The 16720-nt window shown below is 44.2% G+C and overlaps 1 protein-coding gene across 1 annotated transcript in view; it reads right to left on the bottom strand.

The window, feature by feature from the left end:
• The window catches only part of MUSK (muscle associated receptor tyrosine kinase), a 59433-nt gene that overhangs the window by 30524 nt on the left and 12189 nt on the right, over positions 1–16720 (bottom strand). Inside the window, exons 2-6 of the mRNA XM_083592467.1 lie at positions 15208–15334; positions 11633–11784; positions 10653–10780; positions 10381–10522; positions 3119–3243 (exon numbers count right to left, since the gene is read on the bottom strand). Of these exons, the coding sequence (XP_083448593.1) occupies positions 3119–3243; positions 10381–10522; positions 10653–10780; positions 11633–11784; positions 15208–15334 (674 nt within the window). The remainder of the gene's footprint in view (positions 1–3118; positions 3244–10380; positions 10523–10652; positions 10781–11632; positions 11785–15207; positions 15335–16720) is intronic.

Raw genomic sequence — 16720 nt, 5'->3', positions numbered from 1 at the left:
CTTAGTGCTAAGGTTTAGTCTTATTATGAGTTAAGTTTATAAATGCTGCAACTGGATTTTGTATGGACTGAGCCAAACCTCATTGTATTGGATTTGATAACCATTACACTACATTTGCCTTCAGCACAAGTAAAGCTCTGTTGAATGAAGTACTATTGCCATATAGCTGTCAACTTTTCCCTTTTCTTGCGAGGAATCCTATTTGGAATAAGGGAATTTCCCTTTAAAAAAGGGAAATGTTGACAGCTATGGCTATTGCCTCTGGTCTATTTTTGGGAACTCTGCTGAACTCGGCAACGCATTTAAGGTTTTCCTCCACACTTATGACAACATATGACAATGTGGACCAGATCCAGATTTACAGAATCATAGAGTTGCAAGGGACACCAAGGATCATCTAGCCCAACCCCCTGCAATGCAGAAATATCAGATAAAGCATCCAGGACAGATGTCTATCCAACTGCTACTTAAAAACCTTCAAGGAAGGAGAGTCCACCACCTCCCAAGGGAGACCGTTCCTCTGTCAAACAGCTCTTACTGTCAGAAAGTCCTTCCTGATGTTTAGTCAGAATCTCCTTTCTTGCAACTTGAAGCCATGGGTTCGAGTTCTATCCTCCAGAGCAGGAGAAAACAAGCTTGCTCCATCTTCCATGTGACAGCCCTTAAGATATTTGAAGATGGCCCTCATATCTTTGGGTTCATGCCAGAGTGGTGCATGCTCTGGTTATTCCCGCTTGGACTACTGCAATGCGCTCTATGTGGGGCTACCTTTGAAGGTGACCCAGAAAAGCAAAGGGTGTCCCCCATTTAATGTGGGGAGTGGTCATTGTAAAATCAAGTAAAAATGATGAGAGCGAGAGAGAGAGGGAGGGAGGGAGAATTGGGTATAGAATAATCAGAGAGAGCAATGGAGGTATAGGCCTTCTGACCTTGTTGTTGTTATTTAGTCTTTTAGTCGTGCCAACTGATTTGTTCAAAATTGGGAAAAGAGTACGACAAGGCTGTATATTGTCTCCCTGCTTATTTAACTTATATGCAGAATTCATCATGCGAAAGGCTGGACTGGATGAATCCCAGTCCGGAATTAAGATTGCCGGAAGAAACATCAACAACCTCAGATATGCAGATGACACAACCTTGATTGTGAAAGTGAGGAGGAATTAAAAGAACCTTTTAATGAGGGTGAAAGAGGAGAGCGCAAAATATGGTCTGAAGCTCAACATCAAAAAAACTAACATCATGGCCACTGGTCCCATCACCTCCTGGCAAATAAAAGGGGAAGAGATGGAGGCAGTGAGAGATTTTACTTCTGACCTTAAAACCCTCTATTCTGCAATGTGATAATTCCTGGGCTTTGGCCCTTTTTTTTTAAAACACCTAAGAACGGGCAGTTGGTAGCGCCAACATGGCCCCTCAAACCTCCTTTCCCTTCTGTTCCTCTTCGTCTTAAAGGGACCCTGTCAAGTCAGGGAAATTTTTGTGTGTGTGGCTTTCTGTCCTGGCTGCAGATTTTGGAAAGGAAATGTGAGAACTCGGAAGGCTGAGTCAGAAGGCTTCGCTCTCAGCCTGGACCACACAGCCAAGGAGACTTTCCTTGCCACGTTCGCTGATAGAACTCACAGGGACAGGGAAATAAACGCAGGGAGAACTGAAAAGAGCTTCAGTTCTAGGGGCAAGCTCTGTCGCCAAACTCCCATTAGGTAATAACAATCCCTTACTGCCTTGGCACAGCTAACTTCAGACCAGCTTGAAAGACAGTTAAGCGCTGCACCGTTAAGCCATTTGCACCGTGGAAACGAGGAGAAAATAGCTGCAGGAAACCTCGTGAACATTGCAAGGGACTGCATTTTTAAGTCCGGGCAGCTTTTCAACTTGAAATGTGAGACCCTGGTAAATTATGACAATTTATTTCGTACAAAAATCCTGTCACTCACTCTCAAGAAATCGCTTTTTTTTAATCCTTAAAAAAATAAAAATAAATCAATTTAGGAATTAAACTTGAGACAAGATCAAGTATATATTTAGGCTACAAATTCAGATCCAGTTTTACACCCATTCCACTGACAAAAAGAATGCAGAGAGCGGTACTTTGGCGGGAAAGCTGATACTTCCCTATCGTGGGTCCCCATGCACTCAGTTCATAGCATTCCTGAGAGAGAGAGAGAGAGCAGTGCCTTGTAACTGATAACAAAGTTCAACAAAATTAAGGAAGTGCAAGTGGGGCCTCCAACAGAAGGTTGCAGGGCAAAGTGCTCCTGTTCAGAGTTCCAGCCAGCCATGTTCGCTTTCATTCCATTCAATCCCCATCAATCTCATTTTCTATTTCCCCACCTCCAATAGACACACGGTATTCTGTGTGTATTCTAGGGATGTGGGTGGCGCCATGGGTTAAACCACAGAGCCTAGGACTTGCCGATCAGAAGGTTGGCGGTTTGAATCCCCGCGACGGGGTGAGCTCCCGTTGCTCGGTCCCTGCTCCTGCCAACCTAGCTGTTCGAAAGCACGTCAAAGTGCAAGTACAAGTAGATAAATATGAGTTGAGTTTTCATTCAGCATCACTATTTACTTTGCAAAAGTGTTATGTACTGAGTTGAATAGGATCCAAAATGCAGCAGTCTGATTGGTCCTAGAACAATAGGTTCCAAAATGCAGCAGTATGATTGGTCCTAGAACAATGCAGCAGTATGATTGGTCCTAGAACAATGCAGCAGTATGATTGGTCCTAGAACAATGCAGCAGTATGATTGGTCCTAGAACAATGCAGCAGAATGATTGGTCTGCAGGAGCCACCCAATTCAGCTCCAGGTGGAAGTGAATCCACAACCTGATTGGCCTACAGGATAATCCCGGAATTAGCCAATCACGTGCAGCCCATTGTGTAAATAATGTATATAAATCAGATATTTTGGGGAAACATTCATTCCTCCTCACCCCTATGAGCTGAATAAAGAGCATGAAATCCACTCTCAACTCCGAGTATATTTCAAAAAGCCTTTGGCATTTTCTTGCGTGTTTCCTTTTTTACTCCCGGCCTCCTCAAGATCCAGCCAACAGCATGTTACCTGCAGACCTCAGCTGAAGAATCACACATGTTCCCAGCAACTGCAAAGATACTTACGGCTTTTCCATTTTCAAGCCATGTCACCGTAGGGGTTGGAATGCCTGTTGCTGCACATCGCAGCGTCACCACAGAGCCAAAGCTGACATTGTAGGATTCAGGAGCTTTCAGGATTCGGGCGAAAACTGTATATGGAAGAAGACAAAGTTGTGGTTAATATTCATGGTCAGCCACTGGTCAAAACTTTGGGGATTTCTCTGTCGGAAAGCTCATCAAACAGATGAAAGTCAAGCTAATCTGAGGTAAAACCAAATCATTACTGAAGGCAAAAAACAAGCATCGTCGTAATATTTATATGCCACCCATCTGACTGGGTTGCCCCAGCCACTGTGGGCAGTTTCAAACAAAATATTAAAAACACAATACAATATCAACCATTAAAAACTTCCCTAAACAGGGCTGCCTTCAGATGTCTTCTAAAAGTTAAAAGTTGCTTATCTCTTTGACATCTGATAGGAGAGCATTCATCCACAGGGAGGGCGCCACTACCAAGATGTCAGTTTGTTGTACTTTTGTGCATATACAATAGATCCTCTGTTTACGGATTTAATTAATTCCGGGGGTCCTTGCGCACCCTGAAAAATCCATAACCGAAGGTTTGCTTCTGCGCACGCGCATAGAGTGCTTCTGCGCACGCACGCGGCATGCAGAGCGTTTCTGCGCATGCGGCGAAACCCAGAAGAATACACTTCCAGGTTTGCTGTGTTCGTAGCCTGAAAGTTATGTAACCAGAGTGGTACGTATCCGGAGGGTTCAGTGTTTGTGTGTGTGTGTGTTTTCTACAGTCCTGTACACAGAATTATGTACACAGAATTATGCATACCCTACAAAAGAAATACCAAAACTGTCTATCATGCTAAAATAAAGGTTTGTGTCAAAAAGCTGGCTTCTGTTGCATGAATAAATTATACAAATTGCATCCCCAATCATGCCTGGATAGCTCAGCCAGTAAGAGCCTGGTGCTGATAAGGTTGCAAGTTTGATCTCCATATGGGACAGCTGTGTATTCCTGCATTGCAAGCTTGAGCAGGCAAAGAGGACTGCCAGAAAAGGCCTCAAGGGCCACACGTGGCCCTCGGGATGTGTGTTGAACTGCCCTAATCTGGAGGAGCAGACGTTCCCTTTCCCTGCCTTACAGAATCAAGCCAGCCCTGTAAATCAAATAGGTTGCAGATTCATTTAGCAGTGGTGGTGGTGGGGAATCATACTGCATGTATTCCACCAGTAGATTATCAGAAGAAACCTTTGCAGACACATCCATAATACAGAGACTGAAACAACATGTGAAGAATTTTTGTCTGGCATCCCTGTAGAAAACCCATGTAATACAACGACTCATTTCTATATTCGCAGCAGCAAATCCCTAAAGGCAAGTGCATGGAAGGATAAGATGTGTTCGAATTACCTTCCTAAGGAAATGAGGGAGGAAGTTCTTTTCATGCCAGACCTTGTTCTGTGCACGTAAAGGAGCCTTTAGCCGCATGTATAAAGTTAAAGGTAAGCCAAGTCTGTTGGCTCAGCTGTCGAGAGCATCTGATGACTCAAGTCCAGGAAATAGTACACCGTAATAATTGTTTTAAAGATGTCTCAAGACTGTGGGCTTCTCCATTCATCCCTTTTGCCCTGCGGTTTCTAGGCACAGGTTTGCACTTTAAAGCTCTGAGTCCAAGCATTGCTGTTGTTTGTTTGTTTGCTTGTTTGTTTTGCCCGGCCTCTTTCCCTAGGAAAACCTATTCTTTAACGCTGTAGCAATTCGGGTTTTCGTGGATTGTTATTTGCTCTGATTCAGTATTAAAGAGTGGGCTTCCACGGAGAAGTTATTATTATCATTTAATTTATTTATGACATTTATATACCACCATGGGATGCGGGTGGCGCTGTGGGTTAAACCACAGAGCCTAGGGCTTTGCCGATCAGAAGGTCGGTGGTTCGAACCCCCGCAATGGGGTGAGCTCCCGTTGCTCTGTCCCTGCTCCTGCCAACCTAGCAGTTCAAAGCACGTCAAAGTGCAAATAGATAAATAGGTACCGCTCTGGCAGGAAGGTAAACGGTGTTTCCGTGCGCTGCTCTGGTTCGCCAGAAGCGGCTTAGTCATGCTGGCCACATGACTTGGAAGCTGTACGCTGGCTCCCTCAGCCAACAAAGCGAGATAAGGGCCGCAAGCCCAGAGTCAGCCATGACTGGACCTAATGGTCACGGGTCCCTTTACCTTTACCTATTTACCACCATAGTCTTCGAAGGATCTCAGTTTGGGGTACATGGTTCTCTTCTTCCCCATTCCATCCTCACAACAACCTTGTGAGGTGCGTTAGGCTGAGAGATGGCCACTGGCCCAAGGTCACCCCGTGAGCTTCATGGCTGAGTGGGGATTCAAACCCTGCTTTCCCAGGTCCTGGTCCAACACTCTAACCCAGAGGTTGTCAACCTGGTCCCTACCGCCCACTAGTGGGTGTTTCAGGATTCTAGGTGGGCAGTAGGGGGTTCTATGGCACAAGCTGAATCCTCCTTCCATCAAGCACTGGTGGGCAGTAAGGAAATTTTACCATCAAGAAAGATGCATTAGTGGGCAGTAGGTATAAAAAGGTTGACTACCCCTGCTCGGGACGTGGGTGGCGCTGTGGGTTAAACCACAGAGCCTAGGACCTGCTGATCAGAAGGTCGGCAGTTTGAATCCCCGTGACGGGGTGAGCTCCCGTTGCTCGGTCCCTGCTCCTGCCAACCTAGCAGTTCGAAAGCACGTCAAAGTGCAGGTAGATAAATAGGCACCGCTCGAGTGGGAAGGTAAACAGCATTTCCGTGTACTGCTCTGGTTCACCAGAAGCGGCTTAGTCATGCTGGCCACATGACCCGGAAGCTGTACGCTGGCTCCCTCGGCCAATAAAGTGAGATGAGCGCCGCAACTCCAGAGTCGGTCATGACTGGACCTAATGGTCAGGGGTCCCTTTACCTTTACCCCTGCTCTAACCAATACGCCACGTTGGGACAAATAATAATCATAATAATGTTCAGACACAAAGCTTTAAAGCACAAAGCTTTAAAGTCCCTTTGTTTAATTCTCCGCACTCTGTCCTTTGTAAAGTTTGCCGCAGCAAATATTACAGGGCTGACTAAAAACCCCAACAGCATTCTACATCTCCATCAATATGCTTCAGGGAAATAGTAAAGAATAATTAAAACGGCAACAACAACCATCACTGCAAAGTTTTGATGGGGCCCCAAAGTCTTACGTGAATCAGGACAGTTATTGCCTAGCAACTTGTTGTGAAGTTCACACAGTCAATCCGGAAGCCTCCTGCTAAAAAATGTGGAGGCAGGGAAAGGCTTTCGTAAAAGAAGGGCTCGGTGGATTGGGCCCATCATCTGTTGGAGGCCAAAGACACAGACTGGGCAGCGAACCAAATGAAATCTCGCTCTGATCGAAACCAAAAATTCATTTGTTCCCAAGGTTCCCACAGACACAGCAACAAAAGGAGATGAACCAAGCATCTCTCCAATAACATTTAATTTATTTATGACATTTATATACCACCATAGTCTTCCAAGGATCTCCTTGGACAAAGAAAGAACCAGTGCACATTAGGGGATACCAGTTTCCACCAACACTAATTATTCTCCCCTGCAAATGCACCCCAGGCTGTATGGATTTATTTTTCCTTGCTGGTCTCCAGCACTGAAATCAAGCCCAGCTGAGGGGGCAAAAATAACCAGATGCAGCCCTTTCGGGGGGAGAACTGGCTCGCGTGGGAAATATTAAGTACCCTCTCACTGCCAATTTCCACATACAAAAAACCTCCCCCGTTCCAAGCCCAACATTCTGTTAACACAGCAAATGAGGGTTTGGAGATGCACATTGGACAACTTGAGAAGCGACTTGCCCTCAAGTTTATTGCGGACATTTATCTAACTCCCCTAAGCAAGGAATTCGGGGCCGACTTGGGTGCATGAGAAGAAACACGACAGTCAAGAGACATTACATGGTCCAGAGAAGAGACCAGGAAGCTGAAGAACCTTCTCCTTTCTCTGAGCTTCATTGTGAAGGTTGCAGTTCTTGCACGTCTCCTGCCAAGGACTAATGATTAAGCGGGGGGGGGGTTAGCTTTTGAGATCTGCTTTTTTCTTTTTCTTTTTTTAAATTTTTTTATTAGAGATTTTCTTGTTTTACAGAAGTAAGTGTAATGTCTCTCATATTTTTCCCGTGTAACATTTTTACAAATCTGTTTCATTTGTTGAGACATTAGGGGGAGGGGGGAAAAAAAGAAGGGGTGGAGGGAGGGAAGATGGGTGGGGGTGGGGTCGGGTGGCGGTGTTTCTGTTATGCTTAATGTATGTAGGGTTTGGTGTCAGCGTTGCTTGTGCTGTTCACTTGTGTTCCTTTGGTGGTGAGAGAGGTTGGGGTTGGCCTAGGGTGTGATTGTTTCTTTGTTTCCGTGTGTGAGTGGGGTGGGTGGGTGTTTTGGATCAGGTTAGCCATATTGATTTGTATGCTGTTGGTGGGTTATTGTCATTGTCTTGTTGGGCTGTGTATGTGATAAAGGGGAGCCATAAAGGCGTCTTCTTCTGTTTGTCCGCGTGTCAGTTTCAGTTTATTGGTTAATTTTTCTAGTAGGGCTGTTTCCCATACTATTTGGTACCATTGGTCCATGCTTACTCCTGACAGGTCTCTCCAGTGTCTGGTTATGGTGTTTCTGGCTGCTGAAAGTAGGTGGGTTATGAGTACTTTGTGGTGTAAATGGGCATTGTTGTCTTGGAAGATGTTTAGTAGGGACAATTCTGGGGTGATGTCTAATACTTGCTTAGTTATTTTACATATTTCTTGCATGGCTGTTTTCCAGAATAGATCTACTGAAGTCATTTAGGTGCCATCATTCATGCCCACATATCAAGTCCTTCTCACACAGACTTTGCTTTTTGTTACACGCTGGACTGAGCCCAATGAGTTCTCTAGTTTCTCTGGATTTTGTAATGTGGAAAGCACAGTCCTGCGGATGACCGTGAGGTTCTGAGACTGCCACAGCTTCGTGACACCCACATGCATCATCATAATTGTTACAAAGCCCCCTGTTTAAGACGTGCACTTTGTTAAACCATGCAGATTGCGTATGCGAAGGCGAGCCGTTTGCCAATGAGGTACGCACAGCCATTTATCCTGGCTGACTTCCAAATCATTCAGATAATTGGAAATTTGGATAAATGGGTATGCCAGCCACGCGTGGTTACATTTATACTGCTCTGTGCGGTGAATACACCGTGAACGCACAGAATGAACTTGTGCAACGTGGTGTTTAGATTAAATCGTGTTTGATTAATGGGGCTCTACCGAGTATACAGTGGCTTGCAAGATTCGCCCATGCCAAATTTCTCATATGTTCTCTTTCCTCCATCAGTTCCATTGAGCTGTTGTTAGTGTCATCAACCAAACAGAGTTGACGGGTTGGAATATTGCCACTGCAAAGATCATTAATGCTATAATCACTAAAACACAGCACACATGGTCTGAAAATACCTCCGTCTGTTGCATTTCTCTCATTAAGAACTGCACAACAAAGAAATTGATAAAAGAGATGAATGTTCCAAGTTCTCTAAACAAACAAGCCCTGCATATGCCACAATTTATTAATTTTTATTTTTAAATAACCTACCAAATTACTTACTACCATGACCGCATCTTAAGTGCAATGCTTAATTTTGATAGGAGGGAAAATTAAAGCAGGAGCTGTGTTAAAATATCATAATTCCTTAAGGGGGGAAGCAATGCAAGTTTGGAACATCTGCAGAAGACTTTTAAGGCCTTTAGTCTGTATCCCTTTCATCACTGTTTATTTAGAATGAGCATTCCAGTACTGCAAGCAGATAAACCCTTCGGGTGAAGTGTTGTATTTGTACGATTTTGCAACATAGTGCAGAACAGTCTGTGCATTAGTCGGAGTGAATTAAAGAGATTATTTTGAAGCAGACCGTCCCCATTAGTGGCAGTTTTATAAATTAAGAAATCATTTAAGTGCGGGGGAGGAATGTATCAAGGACATAGTGTTCAGAATTTGAATATTTTGGACATTTAGAAGCAAATAAATTGTTGTAAAAGTGCTGCCAACTTCAAATAATAATAATAATAATAATCTATAGGAAAGTATTAAAAAGAGATGGGCAAGGTTAGTTGGTATACTCATTATCAAATATGGATGATTGTGCACAGGGGAAAGTAGTCACAGCTGGAAGTACCATAAAAATAAAAAAAATCTTATTTTTGTAAATGTAGGCATATTTATGTTAAGCCTGAAGAAGAGAAGACTGAGAGCAGTCGTGGTTGGTTGGGTGGTGATCATAGGCTCCAGCTCCTATGGGGCTGGAGACACCTTACTTCACCTCCCCCCAAAGTATGGGGGAAAGGAGCTGAGCCCCCTAATTGTGAGGGGCTGAACGATGCCAGGCCTCTCTGCAGTGGTCTGATGTGGCTTCCACTTGAGTGCAGGAAGCTCCTGCAGCCAATCGGAAGCCCAACCTTGGTTTTTGAATGGTTTCAGGAGTTGAACGGACTCCCAGAATGGATTAAGTTTGATAACCAAGGTACCACTGTAGTCACCAGGGGTCCAACATGGCAGAGTGCCCAAGATGGACCTCAAAATGCTTCCTCCCCAGCTACAGTCAGAAAGTTCTGCCAATTAATATTGGAATGAGGACATGAAGGCTCATTTAGAGAGACAAAAGCCAATGGCTACTGCCTAGAAATTGCTGATTCTGGTTCCACTTATACATTACCCATAAGGTCTGTTTGCTTCTATCTCTGTCATTGTTCTCACAGCATAAAAGGTAAAGGGACCCCCGACCGTTAGGTCCAGTCGCGGACGACTCTGGGGTTGCAGCGCTCATCTTGCTTTACTGGCCAAGGGAACTGGCGTTTGTCTGCAGACAGCTTCCAGGTCATGTGGCCAGCATGACAAAGCTGCTTCTGGGGAACCAGAGCAGCGCATGGAAACGCCATTTACCTTCCCGCTGGAGCGGTACCTTTTTATCTACTGGCACTTGACGTGCTTTCGAACTGCAAGGTTGGCTGGAGCTGGGACCGAACAATGGGAGCTCACCCCATTGCAGGGATTCGAACCGCCAATCTTCTGATTGGCAAGTTCTAGGCTCTGTGGTTTAGACCTCAGCGCCACCCGCATCTCACAGCATATTCAGTTCTTTTCAGACCGTGTGATTACGTATCACTGCTAATATGATTATGTGGCATGTTAGTGATGTTATTATTATTATGGATCACTCACCTTCCACTTCCAAAGTTACAGGCTTTGAGTACGCCGTCCCAAGGCTGTTCTTTGCCATACACCAATAGTGACCACTGTCTTCTCTTCGAACATTATGAATCCTCAAGTTGCCTGATTCAAGAATAGCAATCCGAGCATTTTCCTGGCACAAAAAAAAAAGGCCCAGAGTGAGAAAGGAAGGGATTTGCTTTACACCAGGGCTAAGGAGATTTCAGACGATGGGTCAATAAGGGTATTTTGAACCCAGAGCCAACCTGAAACAGGTTGCTCACCTTTATAACATTTTCTCCTTTGATCCACGATACTGAAGGTTTGGGGTTCCCCATCGTAGTGCATGGAAGAACAGCCTTCAGGCCTTCTATTACTTTCACATTGGAAGGTGGGCGGGTTATTTTGGGTTCTAAAACGAAAAAGGTCAAAATGAGATGGAGATAGCAATAGCTGACACATAATCAAAAGTCAAGTAAGACTATAAAAAGGAGGGTGGGGGAGACAACAGCCCTGTTTTACTCTCACTATTTGTGCTATAGGTACATTCACTTTCTTATAGTTCAGAGCAGAAACAAAGCTTTCCCTGAACCCCTGTCAGGGACTGGGCAGGGGAGGAATGGTGGAGACCGCCTCCCCAGGCTAAACCTTCCAGGGAGGAGGAAGAGGGAGACAGTATAGATTTACAACAGGGGTTTGAGGGAGGTCACAGCTCAGAGGCAGATGAGGGAAAAGTTGGGAAATAATGGGAGACAAGGAGGCAGAACCAGAATGGCAGCTGGCTGACACGGTGCCTTGAGAAAGCATTCTAGACCCTCCTTTCCCTTCCTCCCCCACAACAAACACCCTGTGAGGTGAGTGAGGCTGAGAGACTGCAGAGAAGTGTGACTAGCCCAAGGTCACCCAGCAGCTGCATGTGGAGGAGCGGGGAATCGAACCCGGTTCACCAGATTATGAGACTACCGCTCTTAACCACTACACTACACTGGCTCACTGTAAGTTATCCTGACTACACATCCCCAAAGTTGGGTGTCTCATGAGGCAACTGCCACAGCTATGAGCAATTCATAACCATGTCCCAAATCACAGATGCATCCCAAGGGCAGAAATAGACTGAAACATAGGCTGCATCTACACAGCTATAAAAAAAACGCTCTGGGGAAAAAACGTTTTAAAGTTCACAATGGAAAATTTCACAGCGCCATTTCTTTTTCATGTGAGGACAAAGCCAACTATACGTTCAGCATGGCGGGTATATACTCACTCATTTTCACCTGCAATGCACCACATCTTTCTGCTGGTACCCCTACGCCATTGTTTGCAGTGCAGCAATAGACTCCATCATCACTTTCCTCCACACTCAGAATGGTCAGGAGCTGCCCATTTTTCTCTATGCTATACCGTGTGTCAAAGAACCTGAAAAATACATTTAGTTTTTTTAAAAAAATGATATTTATTCAAATTTTCATAAATACATAAACACGAAAAAAGAAACAAGAAAAACAGAAAAATACAGCAAAAAATAAAAAAAGAAAAAACCAAAAAAAGAAGAAAAATACAAATCTCAGATTACAACTTTTCATTTGCTTATTTCTTGAACCTCCTCACACCTCCCTTTTTGTATTCTGATTTAATTCGTTATTCCAGCAAATTCTTCCCATGTTTCTCAATTTTAATTTAAATAATTAATCTTCACAATCTATAAATCATTTCTGCTAACGCCAATTTAGTTCCTTTCCAGCATATTCCCTGATATTTCATTAATGTTGCACTAATTCCAAAATTGACAAAAGAATTTCCCTTGATATCTCTAATTTTTATCCAACGTCCCTTCTTCCTGGTTTCGGGTTATGTCAGTCCTTTCTGTCCATTACATCCAGTCCATCAATCTGGTGTTCTTATGTCCGAGGCCCTTAAGTCTCTTCTAGGCCCCTTCTGCAGATTTTCTTGTTCTTGTTTGTGCTTACGCACTTCTTTGTCTATTGTTGGTTTCTTGGGGAGTGGGTCTCCGGAGGGTTCCATCCGGTAATAATTTCCATTTTCCTTCGTCAGACTAGCCCCTTCCCCCCAGTCCCAGTCCCCGTCGTCATCTTTGTAATCCAAAAAATATTTATCCAAAAGATAATTGATCACCTGTTTCATAGTCCCACTAGAGTTAAGAGCTTCCTTGACTTCAAACACTTCCAAGCACTCTCCAAGTTCAATCTTCCAACGCAGTGGCTTTTGTTCCTGCAGGACTTTGGATCTCTCCATTTGTGTTGTTTGAGGAGTAATCACTGCCTCTTCCTTCCTCATCTGCCCTTGGACTTGCCTTGTCAGACCAGATTCCTGAATTGGTCGCTGTATAACTTCTTTATCCTTATTCCCTGTTAAATCATATTCACTGGCCACAGCACTCATCAAGTCCAACTTTTCATGCATCAAGTTCATTTTCTCATGCAGCTGCTCCAGCAAAGCATTTGTCATGCCAAGGGCAGACACCAAACCTTCCTTCCAACACATTTCTGTTCAAGGTCAAGCGGCTGGTCCCACGACCCCAATCTCACAGCTGTAGAGTCTCCAAGTAAGCTGCAACAACAAACTGACAGGCTCCCTCTAGGGGACACAATTTCTATTTGTATCCATTTTTAAAATGTATCCAACAAAGGAGATTACTTTCGATTTCAAATACTTTCGATTTTCAGATACTTTGTTTCTTTAAAATGCAGAAATGCAGAAAGTAGCGTTGAAGGTAATTTGTTTCTCTCTTTTTTTTAAACTATCTGTCAAAGTACTCCACTTTCAATCAATGGACGTCTCAAACAATTTCTGTCCCGACACCCCGTCCCCAGGTTTGGGACGATGGAAACTTAAATTCCTTTACTCTCCTCCTGCAGGATTAAACAGTCAAGTCCCCCCCCCCTTTTCTCCTGCTTCCAAGGGGGTTTTATTGGTTGTGGATGCAGGAAATTTCCAACTTTAAAACAGTTTTCCAGGCTATTAGGTTGCAAGGTCTTTGCTTCAGTCTATATACAAAAAGCGGAAGGCGGACTTCCTGTTTAAACCTTCCCGCTTCGTGCCTAATTCATAAATTTTGCAGATTTCTTGATCCAATTCTCCGTTTTTACTCACGGGTACTTGATTTAGAGTCCAAATGTCATCAGGAAAAAGTCAGCGCTCTCCGGCGATGGCTGTGCGGCTTCCCTCCATGGAAATAGCGATCGGTTTGCAGCACCGCGCTGCTCACCCCACTTCACTCCGGAGCCCCGAAAAGGGGCTTCCTCGTGAGTAGGGGAGACGCTCTTGGTGCTCTGCCGAACCCCACGTTCCCAGGCTTCTCCGCCTGGGATTTCTAGCGGGCCCCCGCCTTCGCCGCGGTGGGAAGACCCAATTTCCACAGAGCCCGTTCCTCCGATTGGAGGAACTCCGCCATTCGTCGTTGGCGCTAACCCAGAAGTCTGAAAAATACATTTAAGTGCATTAAAGGGGCATTTTAAAAGATGCATGTTGCAGACCTGAGCTTATTCACTTGTTGTGAAATGTGGGCTTATCATATTCACATATGTGAAATAGGCGTACACCTATTTTCTTTTTTTCAAAAATGTGTGGAAATTAATGTGCGGCACCAGCAAATACAGACTTAGGATGGGGAGTAATAACTGGCAGAAAAATAGCTGTGGAGCTTAAGTTGGTTACAAATGTTGGGTGCCTGCCCCTCTCTCTTGCAGTGGCAAGAACCCATGGGGTCCCAGGCAATCACACTGGATCTGTGCTCCTTTGAAGAACTGAAGACACGGCAGAGACAGTCATGGCGTGAAGAAAAAGTGGTTTATTCACCCAATTCAAAGTGCTGGCTTTGACCTATGAAGCCTTAAACGGCTCAGGACCGCCCCAAGGACTGCCTCTTTCCATGTGAACCTACCCGGACCCTGAGATCGCCTTCTGAGACCCTCCTTCGTGTGCCTCCTCCTCAAGATGTCCGGAGGGTGGCAACACGAGAACGGGGCCTTCTCTGCAGTGGCTCCCCATCTGTGGAATGCTCTCCCCAGGGAAGTTCACCTGGCGCCTTCATTATACACCTTTAGGCATCAGGCAAAAACGTTCCTTTTTTACCAGGCCTTTGGTTGATCTTATTGACATCAAATCTCCTTTTAGAATGTGGCTCTTGGGGGGGTGTGTGTTAATTGGGTTATTGTTTTTGGTTTGATGTTATATGTCTTGTTTGTGAACTGCCCTCAGACCTCCGGGTATAGGGCGGTGTATAAATTGAATGAATGAATAAAATATTTATTTTATTTGGAAGGAGTCCAGATCTTACACCATAGTCCTTTCAAGAGGTGCTGGTAACCCGCAAAGCAGTGCAGGCACCCTTCAGCCAACCTGCCCAAGATGGCTCTCAGCTCTTCTTCCTCCTTCTTCCTCTCAGCCACCCTTGCTCCCAGAGCAGTTACCCTGGCAACCTTCCAAATCCCCACTCTCTGTTCACACCTCAGGGCCATAGCTGTCAACTTTCCCCTTTTTTTAAGGGAAATTCCCTTATTCCGAATAGGATTCCTCAGAAGAAAAGGGAAAAGTTGACAGCTATGCTCAGGGCAAGGGAGAAGGAGTTCTCTCGTATTGTTAATGGATTGTTCTTTTGATTGCTGTAGCTCAGTCATGTTGTTTTGCATAAGCTAGCCCAGGATTTCCTCTGCAGCTTGCATTCTCCTTTCATATCCCAAATAACCCTAATCCTTGCAATTATTAATTTCTAGGATTTAGGGAGGAGTCCCCTCCTTAAATCTATAACAGTATTTTTGCATCGGTTTTCGCTAACTCATTTGTGGCAATGCCAACATCTTTTGCCCACATAATTTTTACCTGATGGGAATGTTATTGCGAGTCCATGTGATCTCTGCCTGAGGATAAGCCTCGACTACACACTCAAAGATGGCCACCTCTTCGACTTCGGCATCCACTGTTTCAAGAGAAGCGGAGATGATGGGCGCTGCAAACAGAAGGAGGAAAAAGAAAGACGGCTTAAGAACACTAGTAATGTTCATGGTAGACTCTAGTTGTTGTTTAGTTGTTTAGTCATGTCTGACTCTTCATGACTCCATGGACCAGAGCACACCAGGCACTCCTGTCTTCTGGTAGACTCTAGAGTTCACTCAAAAGAAATATACCTGTCTTTTATGCACAAAGCAAGCCCTCAGGGCAAATTAGAAGACAAAACCAGTTACACCCAACTGAAAGTTATCAAAATAAAGGACAAAGAAGAGACAATCAGGTAATTTGGGATGAGGGAGAAATTCCGTTCAGTTCAGTTTTAAAGGCAATCCTACCCAACACACACTTTACAAAGTAATGTATGAACTGAAAGACAACCATCCTTCAAAAACCACACTTCTCTGAAACTGGCACTCCTCCAAATATTGCAATGCCATTCTCAGTTAATTGCTGATGTGTGCAAAACCTAAAATTGTGGAAATGAGCAAGACCTCATTTAAAAAATATTAAGTGTAGAAGATGAATCTACTGCGGCAGAAGATGCCCCCTAGGCCTAGGCCATTTAGAACTTAAGAGATAAGAAGTGGCATCAGCATTTTGATGCAAACATCTCCTAATAATCCATTTTATGCTGTTTTGACTAATAATATGCACATTTTTTTTGCCTCGTGTTTTTCCCTAATACGATGTGCTCTAGTGATATTTCCTTGAATGTGGGCAATTTTATGGAAACCTTCCTGTGTTTACATTATTTGGTCAGAGAACTGCACCAGAAAATTAGGAGAATTTCTTACTTGTCAGGTAGTTGTATTCCATTTTGCAAGGTTTGAATGAGGTACTTTCTCGTTAAAATGCAAAAAAAAGTTGACTCCCCCCCCCTTTCCCAAATACAGGGCATACTTCGCTTCTTTTTCTTTGGAGGTGTAGCAGATTTTGTGATACAGCTGACAAATACATATATATATATAACACCCTGTTTAATCCAAGGCCTTGGAGAACTGTAAATACTTTTATATCATGTCACAAAGTTATGATTAATGGAGATCAAAAGGGCGCCTCCTGCAAATTCTTTTTCCTTTTCTTGGCGTACAAAGGCACACAGCAAACAATTCTTTCAATGTATGTTTGCCAAAGACATCCATCGAGTGCCGGGTGAATTAGATATTGCTGACAGATCCGTTTTGCACTTTCTCTACAGCACTCTACAGAGAATGCTACAAGCAGCTGGGAGCATCCCCTGACCATCCAAGGATGTTAAAACATTGCCCTCCTTATAAATTACCAAATGGGCATCATGAGTGAGGCAAGCTTACACCTGAGAGTCAAAAAATCTGTCTCTTAGAAAGCCTAAGCATGGATGAGATCTGGATCAGGGATGGTCAAA

This window comes from Podarcis filfolensis (genome assembly GCF_964270895.1).
Source record: "Podarcis filfolensis genome assembly, chromosome: 17".
In the NCBI taxonomy this organism is placed as follows: Eukaryota; Metazoa; Chordata; class Lepidosauria; order Squamata; family Lacertidae; genus Podarcis; species Podarcis filfolensis.
The sequence above is the reverse complement of the archived record's forward strand: the minus strand, read 5'-3'. Positions and strand labels throughout refer to the sequence as shown.